Source organism: Stegostoma tigrinum, chromosome 2 (assembly GCF_030684315.1).
Source record: "Stegostoma tigrinum isolate sSteTig4 chromosome 2, sSteTig4.hap1, whole genome shotgun sequence".
In the NCBI taxonomy this organism is placed as follows: Eukaryota; Metazoa; Chordata; class Chondrichthyes; order Orectolobiformes; family Stegostomatidae; genus Stegostoma; species Stegostoma tigrinum.
In genome coordinates, this window is record NC_081355.1 from 21,095,301 (window position 1) to 21,111,043 (window position 15,743).

Below are 15,743 nucleotides of genomic sequence, written 5' to 3' on the forward strand. Positions count from 1 at the left end.
GTAGACAGAAAGAGAGAAGGACTTACCACCTCTACTAGTTGATCTAATTGGTTAGCTAACAGTGGGGGGTAGCGGTGGGAAAAAGCATCAACGGATCATTTCAGGCTGGCAATATGCAAGAAGTGGAGTGTCACAAGAATCAATTTAGAATATGTATAAATCACTTGGGTGAAGGGACCAAATGTATTATTAAATGCATTAGTGAGACAACAAAAATGGTAGGAAATTGGATTGAGCATAAAAGGAGTCTGCAAATGGTTATAGCTAAGTTAGGTAAGTGGGCAAAAATTGGAATATAATGAGAAACTGTGAAGATGTCCACTTTGGCAAGAAGAATAGAAATGCTTTGTATTATTTAAATAGAAAAGACATACAGAGGGATCTGATTGTCCTGGTAAATGAACCACAAAGTCAGTATGCAGGCACAACAACTGATTAGAAAAGGGACAAATTGAATGTGGTCATTTATTGCAAGGAGAATGTAATCCAGAAGTACTCTACATTTGTACAGGGCATTAATGCGATCATATATGTAGTCCTGTGGGTAGTTTTGGTCACTTTGTTTAAAGGAGGAATATAATTACATTCAATGAAGTTCAAAGAATGTTTTTTGAACAACTTTTCCTCATAAGATGACCTTTCATCTCAAAAGTTGTAAACGTTGGTCTTGTATCCATTTGAATGTGGAAGAATGAAATCTGACCTAATTGAAATAAAAAAATCGAGGCAGCTTGAAGGATGGAATGCTGAAAGGCTGTTTCCCTAGTGCAAGAGACTAGATTTAGGTGTACAACTTAAAACTAAGGAGTCTCCTACTAAGACAGAGCTGAGGAGGAATTCATTTCCCTCTCATATGGTCATGAGTATTTTTAAATTTATTTCTCCAGAGAGCAGGGGAAGCAGTGCCATTGAATATATTTAAGGCTGATGTAAATTGACTCCTGTGTTCGTCAAGAATCCAAGAGTGGATAGGAAAGTGGAGTTGAGAACATATCAGCCATGATCATATCAAACATTGAAGCACGCTTGAAGGAGTGAAAGGTGTATTCGTGCTCCTAATTCATATATTCATACTTTTTGTGTATGACAGCATGTTGTGCCACGCTGATGAACAATGTTATCGTAGCTAGCAATACTTAATATGACAACAATTCAGATCATGTTGGGTTTCTGATCTTTGCTTCTGAGCCTTCTAGTCTTTGTCCACAATCATATTCATCAAGTCAAATGAAAGTAATTCTGCCACAAAGCAAGGCCTCACCATTGGCCCTGAAATAATCCAAATAGTGAAAGATGAATGCAGGAATTGCTGATGTTGACATTATTATAGGAAATCTGATACAGAACAATTTGATATTCATTTATATTTAGATCATTGGGCCCTCTTCAGGCAGAGTTGTGTTCAGTCATGAGAAGACAAGAGGTAGAAGCATTTGTGGAACAGAAAAAAAGCAGCCACTTTCTTTGAGATATCACATTTGATTTTATGGTGTTAAATCAAAAGGAGACCTTTTTTCCTGCCTCAGATTCAATCAATTAAATGGAATTGGTTGTGGGCTAAATATTGGACAGGTCATGAGACAGACCTTTTTTATTTTTGTTTGGAAAGATGTTAATGAACCTCTTACATTATCTGAGAGTACAGACAAAATTCACTTTGTGCACCATTCAAACACTAACACCCCCAATGGAGCACATGGTGGCAATACTGGAATGAAGTGACAATGTAGGTTTTGTGCTCACTATCCCTGGAGACGGATTTTAACCAAGGCTTGAAGTTCACACAAAACGAGAAGGACTAGGTCACTGGACCCCTTGAGCCTGCTCTGTCATTCAATAAGATCATGGCTGATCTGATTACTCTATATTCTTGCTTACCCTTATAATCTTTTACCCCCTCGCCAAACAAAAATCTACGTACCTTTGTTAAAAATATTCAAGGACTCTGCTTCCACTGCCTTTTGAAGAAGAGAGTTCCAAAGTCTCGTAACCCTCAAAAAATAAATTCTCCTTCTCTCCGCTCTAAATGGCAACCTCTTATTTTTAATAAGTAATGTCTAGTTCTAGGTTTTCCTAGAAGTGGAAATATCCTTCCCACACGGACCCGGTTCAGATTGCTCAGGTCCTAAAGTTTCAAACAAGTTACTCATTCTCTTAAACGCCAGTGAATAAAAGCCTAATCTGTCCAAACTTTACCTCAAGATAGTCCATCCATTCTACGCATCAGTTGAATAAACATTCTCTGAACTGCAACTTCCAATGAATTCTTCCTTTAAAGGAGACCAACATTATTGAAAGAAGGGGTGCGTCTGGGTGGGATGCTCTTCAGATGGTCATTGTGGACTCAAATGGGTCAAATGACCTGCCTCAACTCTGAAGAGATTCTATGATTCTAATCTAGGTGTAGTCTCACCAATGCTAAGCACAATTGTAGCACCACCCTACTTCTGCATTCAATTTCCCTCACAATGAAAGCAACATCTGATTAACTTTCCTAATTGCTTACTATAGCTGTAAACTTATTCATACACAGGAACCATATTCATTTGCTTCTCAGTGCTGTGCAATTTCTCTTTTCCAAAACTGAAAAATTGCAAATCCCACTCCAATCACCAGGATATTCATACATTCACTTATCTATATTTCTTCGTGCACGCCTTGAATTTTCTTCATACCTTACTTTTTGCTTATCTGTGCATCGTCATCAAGTTTAGCAACCACAGCTTCATCTCTTCATTGGAGTCATTTATGTAATTTGTATAAAGCTGAGGCGGCAGCCAGCATTCGCTCTAATTTTCTTTGACTGTGTGGGCCATGAGGTGTGTATGCAGCAGCAACTTCTGGAACCAGAAGTCAATGCTGCAACTGGTGTGTTGACACTATGAATGGGTCCTTGGAGTCCACACAGCTAGGCAGCTTACAGTGAATACTGATCCCAGTGCTCTTCATGGTACCCACTCATTACATTTTGCCAAACAGAATATTACTCATTTATGATGACTGTTTTCTGTTAGCTTGTCAATATTCTTCTCATGCCAACATGTTACCCCCATACCATAATCTTTTATATCCTGCAGTAACCTTTGATAGGGCACCTTATTAAATGCCTTTTGGAAATAAGAGTATGTTAGATCCAATTCTCCTTTATCCACAGCACGTTACTTGCTCAAAGAACTCCACTAGATTGATTAAGCATGATTTCCCTTTCACAAAACTGTGTTGACTCTGATGACCTTGAAATTTTTGAGTTCCCTGATATTGTGACTTTAATAATAGATTCTAACAGTCTGTCATAGGAAGCTGTTAAGTCGCTTAACATATTAACTTCTCCCCCAGCAACCCCCCCAACCATTTTTAGAAGAAAGATTTACACTCACTATTTTACAACTTAAATGGAACTTTTCCAAAATCTAGAGAATTTTAAAAAACTAAAACCATCAGATATCTCACTAGCCACTAAACAACCTTCAGAGAAATCCATTAAAATCAGAAGACCTAGTTTCACAGCTCCAATAATCTGCTCGGTACCACTTCGTTGGTGATCATACTTTACTGGAGTTCCTTCCCTCCATTTCCTGATTAACATCTATTTCTGGAATTTACTTACATCCTGTATAGTGAAGACCAATGCAAAATTCATCCACCATCCTTATTTTCCATTAATTTCCCAGTCCATTTTCTATAGGACCAATGTTCACTTTATTTTTAAAAAAGGTCTACGGAAACACTTACAAATTGGTTTTATACTTCTAGCTCCCTTTCTCATGATCACATTTTGTAGTCAGTCATTCTTTTCTCTTTTTTATATTCTGTCCAGTCTTCTGACCCCACTACCCACCTTTTATATAAAATTGTATAGTTTTCCTTCAATTTTGGTACTGCTTTTACTTTATTTAAAAAAAAGGTGTGGCGGATTAGCATCCTGGGATTTTTCATTCTGAAAAGAATGAATCTATTGGGTATTCTGAAATATCTCCATAAACATCTGCAATACATCTCTCAACCTATCATTTAACCTTCTTTGCCAGTTCATTTTAGTTAGCTCCACTTTCATACCCTTAAGTTTAACATTCTAGTTTTGGCCTATTTCTCTCTGAAACTGAAAGTAAAATTCAATCATATTAAAGGTCACAGCTACCTAGAGACATCTTCACAGTGAGATCGTAAACTAATCCCATCTCATTGCACAATATCAGCTACCACAGTCAGAGGCACCTGCTCTCTGGTTGGTTCCAGAACATGCTGTTGTAAGAAAATATGCCACAAATATTCTATGAATTGCTCATCTTAGCTACCTTTGCCTCTCTCTCTTTCCCCACTCTATAGGCAGATTAAAATCTCCTATGACTATCACTGTAACCTTTCTGATAAACCCCAGATATTTCTTCCTTTCTGCTCCACCCTACCACATGGTTACAGTTAAAGAGTCTGTATACAATTCTCACATGTAAGATTTCGCCTGGATCACTTTTCATTTCTACCCAAACTGTTTCTAAATTCTAACATCCTGAACATAGATCATCCCTCTGGGTTGTGCTAATACCATCATTTAACAGAACCTGTCAAAAGCAAGTGTTATCCACTGCTGATACTTTTCATGCTCCAGTTAACTGATGCAAGCACCTTACAAATTCCAACTTTAAAATACACATTACACAGCTGATATGATGTCCATAGCACTTTGCAAGCGTGTGCTCAGTAAACACAACTAACTATGCAGTCAGTTTCTCTCATTAGTGCCCTCAGTGCAGAGGCACCCACATAAAAAAAATGTTCAGTTTCAGAGCTGCAAGAATAAATATTCTGTAACCCAGGAGGTTTCATTCATTTAAGAAAGTGTAACATCTCAGACTCCTGGTGAGAGAACGGTTCCACATCTGATACATTCAGCTGGTAGATTTACAAGTGAAAAATAATTCTAAATGTAGAATGGATCACTGGAAAAGAGAAAAGAAAAACAAAAAACACTAAAAGCATTGTGCTAGTTTTCGTACACATTTATTTGTGCAGTTTCTGATTTCTGACTGCAGGGTTTTATAGACTGCTATACAACTGTGCAGAGTTCAATATACATACCAAAAATCGGTCAACTGAGTCTTTACAGCTAGAATAAATTATTTCGAAATACAAGTCAATAATATTCTTTAAGTTGCACTGGGCACAGCTAACAGGTCTACAACAGAGAGACCCACATCCAGGTCAATGAAGAGGACTGTATACTTCTCCCCTATCCCACTTAAGGTAATTCTTTCCAAATAAATGTCATGTTTAGATGAAATGGTTTATATGATAAAAGCACCCAAACTCTTTGTTTGGGCTAAGTATCTTAATGTATAAACAGCACATTCTTAAGAAGAGTTAGCTAGGAATCAGGATAATAGCTAAAAGATCATAAAATTGTCAAATTAATACCTACATAGAATGAAGGAGAACAGACAATTTAAAATGATGCTAAAACTTGCTAACCTTTCAGGTTTCAAACAGTTCGCAAACTAGATTTTAAAAAAAACAGTAGTGTGTGTTTGGACTGACTGTGAGGATATAGGCAAGAGCACAGAGTTTGAACCGGCCTGCTGACCCCTTATCAAAAATGGGACTGAGGGAGTGCATTGTCGGAGGGTCTGATCTCCAGCAAAAGTAAAGGATGGTTATTGTTGCTTTCTTGTTTGTGATATTATCACTTAAAAAGATTATATATGTCAAGACTTGGGATGTCAGCAGACACTGCCAAAGGATTATTCACAACCAAACTGGTATCAATCTAAATACATAGCAACACAGTGAACTGAACATTGAGGTCTCCCCAGCCAACAGAAATGGTCACTGATAACTCAAAGATCATGAGCAAAGAATTGAACCCTGATTGTAACTGAACCAGCCGAGGCAACATGATGGTTGCCCGAGAGAAAAAGGCAGAGGGAATTGCCCCTCTGATCAATCTCCTGCTTTATGTCCTGCCCGAATATGTTTAATTGGCATGAAATAATTTTGAAAGTGTGAACAATCTGGTTTATAATTAGATTTAAGAATCGCTTCCCTTTACCATCACCACCCCTACCCCACCTACCCAAATACCAACCTAGCTGTAACCAACTTCCTCAAAAATGTTAGGGGAAAAAATAGTTGACAACAAACTTTGTGCATGAACAGCACAAACTCTCCACTATGGAGAGAGTTACAACCTAACCCTAGCTGTTGAAGGGCTCCTGGCCAATTTCAACTTCAGACCTCACTCTCCCAGCTCAATTTCGAGTTTTGGCTGTTTGCTCCTGAGGTATGGGCATGAGGCAATGAGCTGCAGGGCACATAACATGCTCTAATGGGTGTCTAAGATTGATGCCTCCTAGTATCAACAACATGCATTATTCCAATACGTAAGGTGCAAAGATTTAGAAGGAACCGGACAGGGAAAGACACTGTAGTACTCCTTCCCCCGGCTCAAGAATCTAGAGCATGGGAACACAATCTCAGGACTGGGGAAAGGCGAGCAGGGTGGGGCACACGTTAATCATTCATGCAACCTTTCTTAGCTTTAAAAAAAGTGTTATACACATCTTTGGATTTATCTATCCTCGAAGATTGTGGTGTTCCGTAGTTGATTACATACAAGTTTGGAAAATAAAGATTTTTGATCTCCCTGGGAATCAAGGGATATGGGAAGTGGGCATGAAAGTGAAGTTCAAGTTGATGATGGTATATAATAGCAGAGGAAGCTCCAATGGGTTGTGGGATCCTCTCTGGCTCCTAGCGCTTACGCTCTTAAATGTAGTAAAATATCCAAGGCGCTTCACAAGATTGTTCTCCGATGCAATTCAACACTGATGTACAAAATGACTAAGAAGCCAGAATTGAAGGAATACAATGTTCTCAGATAGTAACAGGAAAAAGTGAGGCCATGGGAGGGGGTTGGGATTTGAAAAAAGTATAAGAATTTTAAATGAGCTTCTCACAGACTCTCTTCATCAAGCCATTCAAAGGAGAATTTTAATCTAACCCCGGGTGATGGACTGAGAAAGGTCTCGACAGTCTATATCAATTTTACACTCTACATTTCTCCGAATTGTTGGTTCACTGTTTTTAAATTGGACAAAGATGGTGGCTGAACAAAATTTGGTGATTGGGTTGCAAGGCCAGCACAGGATTGGGTCATGTTCATATATGTGCATTTTGCAGAAAAAAGACAGACCTACTGAAAAAGAAGGGCAATGCCCTGAGCAGCCAGTGCTCGGCCCCTTTCAAAATATCCTCTGTGTCTTAGTTCATTGTAACTGGATGAGACAAGGCTGGTCCCATGTTGAGGTTATCACTGCCTGTGTTAATATTAGAAAATTAGTGTGAAATTGACATCTCCCTCATGCTCAACCTCTCAGCGGTGTGATGTTAAACAGGTACTGGGCCTGAATGAATTCTGTTCTAGATTAGATTAATATAGGGCTCATTAATCAATAGGAGAAATTCCTGTATCACTAAACTCTATGGCCAATCTTTATTGTTCCTGAAGCAAACATTGAATTGGAGCCAGACTGATTTGTCAAACTAATATTCCATTTAAGACTGCATTTCAAAAGTACAGGATCAATACCCATGCTCAATGTCAGATTTTATGAAACAGCTGCATAGCCACAATATTAATAAAGAGCATGTAGCACCTTTGAGTTTAAAATGTAATTGAACATATATAATGATAAAAAGCATGAAGCCCATGAGAATGTCATCTTAAAACTAAATATAGTGGTATCATGGATTTAATTGTTCCAAATAGGATTAAGCAGAAGGAACATTTAAAATCATTTCTTACCCAACTACTTGAAATTAATTATGCAAGTAAGTGTTTTATAATTCAAATTTCCAAATTGAATGTACAATTCTAAACACTGCAGGTAGTTAGAAAGAAAGAGAAGTGCATGTTCATCGAATAATCAGCTGTAATTTGAAGAATCCTATTGTAGAGGAACATATGGTGGCTCAGTGGTTAGCATTGCTGCCTCACAGTTCCTGGGATCTGGGCTTAATTCCACCCTCAGGTGCCTGTCTGCGTAGAGCTTGCACATTTCGCCTGTGTCTGCCTGCATTTCCCCTGGGTGCACTAGTTTCCTCCCACAGTCCAAAGATGTGGAGGTTAGGTGTATTGGGCATGCCTAATTGTCTATAGCGTCCAGGGGTGTACCTGCTACGTGGATTAGCTATGGAATTGCAGGGTTTCAGGCATAGCGAGGGGCAGAATGGTCTTCTGGGAGTGGGTGTGTGGTCGATGGGCCAAATGGCCTGTTTCCTCAGTGAAGGGGTTCCAGGAATAGAAACTGATGTTGTTATGGGTTGTTCTACAAAGGAGCACCTAATGGAGTGAAAAATTTACGCAGTTTTTTTTAACCTTACTAAATGTGTAGTTTACAAAGTGTACGTATACAAACAAAATGCAACTGTGCAACATTTAATGTCATGCATACTAAATATATCTATATATTCAATTGTGAAATAAACACATTTTATAATTGATGTATATTTAATGTTCTGTAGATTGCTATGTTCAATAATTAACATCCGTACTTCAATAATGAAACGAGAATCATTGTTTGTGATGGCAACTTGAAATGTCCCGGTTTCGTCTATCTTGCTTTTCTTAAGCGTGCACATTCAGCTATTAAAATTCCAGATCCTTTGAAAGAAACTCACTCGGCACAGTCCTCTTCACATCAAGATTGATGGGTACTTTTTTTAAATAAAAAGTGTATATTTATATATTAGGTTTCTGGCCAGGAGGGAAACAAAAACGTCATTCAATTCAGACAATCGCTGCCCCAAGCACCTGGCATCAACTGTGTTTAATTTTTTAAAAGGCAACAAAATTAGACATTTCACAGCTGTCCATCCGGCTGCTGGTACTGTACTCACTGTTTCTGAATCGGTTTCCTCCGTTTTCTGCCAGCGTACATACACTCGCCGAGCGGAATCATGGCTTTAAGACCTGCCGACAGTTACAGGTGCTGTTTTAGTCGAGTTCAGTCCAGTTCCCTCTGTGCCATCCGAATCATTTTATTACATTAGTCCCTTTAAAGTGATACACCGCACGGCGTTCAAGTCTGCAGTCCTCTTAGTCTCTACATCAGTTTAGCAACACGACAGGACCTTTTAAAAAACTTTCATGGTTAGTTTAACTGGAGTGCAAGCACAATCTAACCCAACCGAGTCTGCGAGTTGTCCAGGGCAACAGCCAATCGCTTTTAAATCCCAACTGTGATAAGACTTAGCTGTAAAACTCGCTTTTACGTTGGCAACGCGTGACTGTCGCCGTAATAGTACAGAAACCCCCGGCTCCACCTGTTAAGTTGCTGCGTGTTATCTACACCTCCCGCCTCTGAAACTGACCATCTCCTGGGTGAAATCGACATACCTGTCTGTCACAAGCCGACCTTTGACGGAACTTGGAGCTAGCTGTGTGAACACAGCGCAAGGGACAGCACCAGTTGCTATCACAACGCAACTCTCGCTTACTAGTTAACACAACGCAAAGGCAGATTCGGGCAGCATGGGTATAAAATGTGGTGCAAATCAATCACTGGTTTGGAATATGTAGCCCCGAGTGATGGGTTTTGCCGCGCTCAGTAACCCAACCAAAGCAAAGACTCACTTCCTTATATTTCAGGTGCTGGATCCTTTTCAATGTCATGAGAAGCTTTGCACGCAATGTCAACAAAACACTAACCAGAGTCGCGGGTGCAGAAAGAGAGAGGTTGAACTCTCTCATTCATCAGCGCGCCCAACACACTGTGGCCTTACACACCAAAACATTGAACCAACTAGACACCTACAGCCGGCTTATGTCTCGCTGAATCTGCAGGCTTGCAAATTATAACATTTCAAACATTATCCGATTACTTTCGGTTCCAGGTTGGATTGATTGCCGACCGTTTATACAACTTTCCAATTGCACGCAGTGCCATAGTAAATGCAGGGTTATAGGGGTAGGATACTTCTCAGAGGGTCGGCAAAGGTTCGGTGGACCGAACAGCCGCCCTTCGTACTTGCAGGGATTCTACCGTTCGAACAGCCTTACTTGCGACGTGCTGGAAGAGGAACTGGTCTAATATTAAATAGTTAATCAAAAGGTAATCTCTGGACACAGCATTATTCCAGAAGACCTGTAGAACACCATCAAATCATATGGTAATCTATATTAGCAATTCTTGTAACCCCAAAGACCACCCTTATTGCGAATATTCATCACAATGACAATATTAACAGACCATCCCTTAAATACTCCTCTGCAGTCCGCGTTGAAGCGACAACCAAGCGAAAGTTCCCTGAATCTGAACGATACATCCTTTGCTTTAAGCTGCAATTTGAGATTGAAAGATCGAGATATCCAAATGTAGAACTACTCATGCTTTTTGTGCAAAATTAATTCGGAAATCACTTTTAGATCGTACTAATCAGGTTTTTGTCTTGACAGGTAAATTGCTGAACAGGTTTATTTCATCACCAGCTCCTTCTTCCCTCGTATTTGCTTGGATTATCACTCAGGTTGACCAACATTCAGGAATTTCTTTTTTAAAAACAAAATCAATATGTTCAGATATATCGGGAGTCACTTCAGGGACAAGTAAGAACTTTGCCACTGCACCACAAGAGCCACAACGTGAAGAGCAGAAATTTCCTTCAATTAGTTACTGAGAAATCAGAAGCCTCCACATTTGGTCTCTCTCAGACCCTTCTGTCCCATCATCCATATTGCCATTCATCTCACTGCCTTAAGTCTGAGATTGAACACCGCATGCCCATTTAACCTGGAGCTGACCTTCCACCTAATTTCCAAGATCACCAATACCCAACTCTGGAATATTATCCATACCTGGTACTGTATCAGCTCATCTGCTACTGAAATCCCCATCAGTGACATTGGTACCTCTAAATTGCACAACTCCAATGCTCTCCTTAGCATCTCACCCTCCATTCACTTAGCCATCCATAATCTAACACATCCCAGATACTACATATACATTTCACCTCTGCTCTCTAATCCACACTAATTCTCAGTCTCACAAATATATCAATTGTAAAATGTACATTTGCCTCAGCCCAAACCCCATGGCCTTACATCTCTTCTTTATATCCTCCTCCAATTCCAATTCCATCCAGAACTTCAATTAAAGCACAGTTTGAATTTCTCCACCATAAGGCTTCAGTTGTCATGGCCCTAAGCATAGGATTTCTTCTTACACAATACTGTCCCAGTCCTGGAAGTATTTGATGGGGATAGTGTAGAGACACCTTCAGTTTAAAAGAGTAGAATTTCTGTGCCTGTCTTTCAAATAATTCTTAAACACAAGCTTCAGCCATCAAGTTTTTGATTGTCCTAATACTCCACATGATTCAGAATCAAAAGGTGTATGGATACACTCTTATATAGCACTTTGGGATTTCTTCATTACATTAAAAGTACTAAATAAATTTGGGTTTCTATTAATTAAGCATTTCTGTTGTAAAGAATTAACAAATCAACCTGGTCACATGCTATAAAAGTGGAAGAACTAATAAAAAAGTTGGGCAGAAAACCGTTCACCATTAAATAACTTTCAGATTAAGTCATGGGAAAATGAAAAATGAGCCACAAAATTGTATTTCTAACACCTTATTAACTACTGCCCATAGTTTGACTGAAGCTTGTTCCTAGACATAGTCACACTGAGCCTTGGTGTTTCTTACATGGAAGATTGGAAAATACCACCCTCTGCTGGGCATAAACAGTCATGCACTTTCAAAACAATTTGGGGCATACTCTATTTCGGATAAATGTTTGCATTGTTTCTTTGGTTTCAATACTGTAACACAATTACCGTAGCTGAGTGGTATTCGGCAGTGCATGGAGGATCTGCTTGTTCTAGACACAGTGGCAATGTCCCTATCTCAAGTCCAGAAAGCTTGATTCAAGCCTCGCCTACTCCAGAGATGTATGATAACGTGTTAAAAGATTTGCAATACCTTGACTAATGTTTCCTTTCCTAGTATTTGCTGAATTTATTGTAGTAGCTACTCAGCTGAATGAGTAGAAGAACCTGGAGGCTGAACCTTGATCTTTAGTTTTCTCCATTAGGTTCACATAAGAATTACTGCATGAATGCGAAGTGCCATTTAACTAATGCTTCCATCTATTCAAAGTCATTGTAGATTTTTTCCAATAAAGCAATGAATTGTTTCCAAAGAATCATGTTGCTTGTACATTCATTCTTTTAAGTAAAATATTTTTATCTATCTTCATTGCTTTAGATGAAGTAGAATTTCTTGACAAAATGTCATTGATAGCTCTAAGCCCATGTTTCCTCGTTCAATACCTAAGTAAAACAAAATTTGACACCGAATCAAAGGAGGCCGATAACTGTTAAATAAAGATCAACCAAGGCTTAAATGATATGCAGAACAAGCTCAACAGGCTGAATGGTTCACTTCTGTTTCTATATCTAATGTTAACAGTAATTTTGCTGCAAAATATGTAATACATCATTTTGGGATATGAACTTGATTGAGTTGTGTTGGTGGTTTGCATTCCTCTACTCTGTTAGTGTAGAAAGCCACCATAATGTTTGATTTTCAAATTATATTTGATTGCAGATGATGCATTGGCCAAGAATGTGAGAGCTAAATCACTGCAGCACAATGAAACAAATAGCAGATATATATTGAAACCCTTCAGCCTATGTCTTTTACAAAAACTTGGTTAAACCAGACCTCTTCTGCGTATGACTAAACTTTTGGTTTAAACAGCATCACTAGAATTGACACAACTTACCAAGCTAATTTCACTGGTGTGATCCAGCCCTACTGCTTCTACCACTGGAACAGGAGTAGGTGGTCCCAAGTGAACGTGAATCTGTTTCTGAGCCAGATGGTCTGGGATTTCAAGTCCCATTCCAGGATTTAATGGCAGAGAGAGGTGTGCTCTTAATATGGCCAAACAGTTTGAGGATCAACTTGTAAGTTTTTCCAACACATGTAGATGGCAGGCAGGAAGAAAGAGTGAAAGAAATTCCCAGTCATCTACATTTTGGAATGAAATTGGAGCTTCAAATAAACTTGTGAAAGGGGAATCGTGTTGGACAAACTTAATAGAGTTTTGAAGATATAACAAGTAGGCTTGATAAAGGGAAGCCAGTAAATCTAACATATTTGGACTTCCAGAAGGAATTTGATCAGGTTCTACATGAAATAAAGAGTATTACACAAACTAGGAGCTCAGTTTTGAGCGCAACGTACTAGCATTGATTGAGGATTGGTTAACACAAAGAAGACAGAATTAGGAATAATGGTTCTTTTTCAGGTTGGAAAGACATAACCAGTGAATTGCCACAGGCCTCAGTCCTAATTATTTACTATCCATATTAATGAATTGGTGCAGAGGGCAGAGTTTTGCTGACAAAACAAAAAAATGAGTGATAGGGCATGTTGTGATTCGGGTATAAGGAATCCACAAGGGGTTGTGAATAGGTTCAGTGTGTGGGCAAAAAGTTGACAGATGGAGCTCAATGTAAAAAAAGTGTGAGGACATGCACTATAGTAGGAAGGATCAAAAGGCAGGGTATTGTTTAAGTGGAAAGAAGTTTCAAAATAAAAAAAATCAGGGGATTTAGTTGTTGTGGCACACTTAACCTAAACAGTTAGCACACTGGTGCAGAAAGTAATTAAGAGGGCAAATTGAATTTTGGTCTTTATTACTAGGGGAATAAAATATTGAAAATAGGGAAGTCTCATTAACAATTATATGTTTCTGAGGCTGCACCCTGGAGTACAGTTGGGCCCCAGTATTTAGGAAAGAATGTATTGGTATTGGAGGCAGTTCAAAGAGATTCACCAGGCTGATTCGCAGGATCAAAGGGATTGAAATATCAAGAACCGTACTCAGGTTAGGCCTTTATTCATTAGAGCTTAGAAGAATGAGTGGTGATCTTACAGAAACGTTCAAGGTTCTGAGTGGGACATGATAGGGTAGACGTTGAGAAGATGTTTCAACAAGTGAAGAAATCTTGAACTAGGTGACATAATTAAAGAATAAAGATGACTTATTTATTAAAATTAAAAGAAATGCAAAGGAATGTCTTGTCCCAGAGGGAAGTGAGTGTCTCTGCCTGAGAGAGATGAGAAAGGTAAATATTTAAAGGGTAAGTAGATAGATTTTTTTAAAAATAGTGGACTTGACAGCTGTGATACACTCGCACAAAAGTGCAGTTGAGGCCTTCAGCAGATCTAATTGAGTTGTGGGGCAGGCTTGAGAGACAAAAGGCCTACTTCTGCGTCTATTTCTTACGTACCATCACTATCCATAACTCTAGGTGCCACAGCAAGCATATTGCTATATTGCTATAGTGCTTCAGATTCATTTGGCTGGATGTTCAGAATGGATCAGATCGGCGCTAACAGCGCAAGGTTCGATTCCCAATCCAGTTAGGTTCTGAATCCAGCCTATGTCCTTGAACTACCCATTCTGAAGACTGCACTGCTATGGATCAGTCATGCTTTCAGGGAGAGAACACAAGAGGAAAAAAAAAACAGGATTAAAATGTTCGGTCTCTTAAACCTGCTCCACTAACTATTGAGATTATCACTTAAATTTACCTGAATTCCAAACACCTAGCCTTAGTTCCATACATTTACTTAGCTTTGGACTTGTTTTTGCCAATCTTAGATTTAAAATTAAAATTGATAAAGTGAATAGTATTTTTGAGAGAGTATTCTACGCTTCCAACATTCTTCAAGTGAAGTTGTAATTCCTAATTTCTCTCCTAAATTTGTATTATTCTGTTAAGGTTATATCCACTTGTCCTAGGTTCTGCTGTCAGCAGTAAACATTTCTCTCTAATCACCTTTCAAAAATCATAAGATTCTCAATCAAATCATCCATAAATATCTGTGGTCTTTGCAATAAAAACAAAATGGTCATAATTGCAGCTCAAAATCCAACTCCTAATGCTGCGGTAACATTCTTGTTAATCTGACCTATACTTCTTTCACATTTAATATTTTCTAAGGTGTAGTGCCAGAACTGCTCATTGGAGGAGCATGTCTAACCATCCAAAATGGACTAACCAGGCTTTGGTCAATTGCAGCAAAGCTTTGCAATTAGGGACGGAAGTTAACATTTTATGCACCTGACTACTACAAGCTAGGGACCTCAATCTCTTTGGACCTCCATAGTGGTTTTCTTTTTCCATCATTTAGATAACAATTAATCAACATTTTCATTTCAAGTCAATTACTTGATGACTACATCTATTGATATCAATCTGTTACAGTTTTTTTTTCCACTCACCTAATTAAATCAGTGGCTCTTTTTAATTTTATGCTTCCACCGACCCAACTAATTTGAGCGTCATTAGCAATCCTGAATGCGTAGCTGTCTTATTGGTGTTATCTATGTCATTAACAGTGAATAGCTGAGACCCAAGTTCAGAGCTTGATCACTTTCTTCTTGGAATTCTCTACCCCAGAGAACAGTGGATTGTTGAATATATTCAAGGCTGAGTTAGACAAATTATTCATCAATAAGAGAGCCAAAAAAATGCTGTGGGCAAGGTAGAAAAGTGGAGTTGAGGTCACAATAAGATTAACCATATCTTATTTGAATAATGTAGTGGCATTAAGAGTCCAAATGGATTACACCTATACATGTTGTGTACTCTGTAACAGTATATATCTATTGTCCAAACTCTTCTACTCCCTAAACAAACAATCTTCAAACCAGGCCAATCATTGCG

The 15,743-nt window shown here is 38.7% G+C and overlaps 1 protein-coding gene across 3 annotated transcripts in view; it reads right to left on the minus strand.

Moving 5' to 3' along the window:
* The window catches only part of LOC125460580 (aryl hydrocarbon receptor repressor-like), a 196,895-nt gene extending 187,221 nt beyond the window's left edge, over positions 1-9,674 (minus strand). The window contains exons 1-2 of one of the 3 annotated variants that reach the window (XM_048548199.2): positions 9,629-9,674; positions 8,893-9,126 (exon numbers count right to left, since the gene is read on the minus strand). In XM_048548199.2, the coding sequence (XP_048404156.1) occupies positions 8,893-8,954 (62 nt within the window). In that variant the 5' untranslated portion in view covers positions 8,955-9,126; positions 9,629-9,674. Of the gene's footprint in view, positions 1-8,892; positions 9,127-9,391; positions 9,554-9,628 lie in introns of those variants that run through there. The other 2 variants (XM_048548215.2, XM_048548207.2) reach the window with 2 other exon arrangements.
* Positions 9,675-15,743: the final 6,069 nt, after the last annotated feature.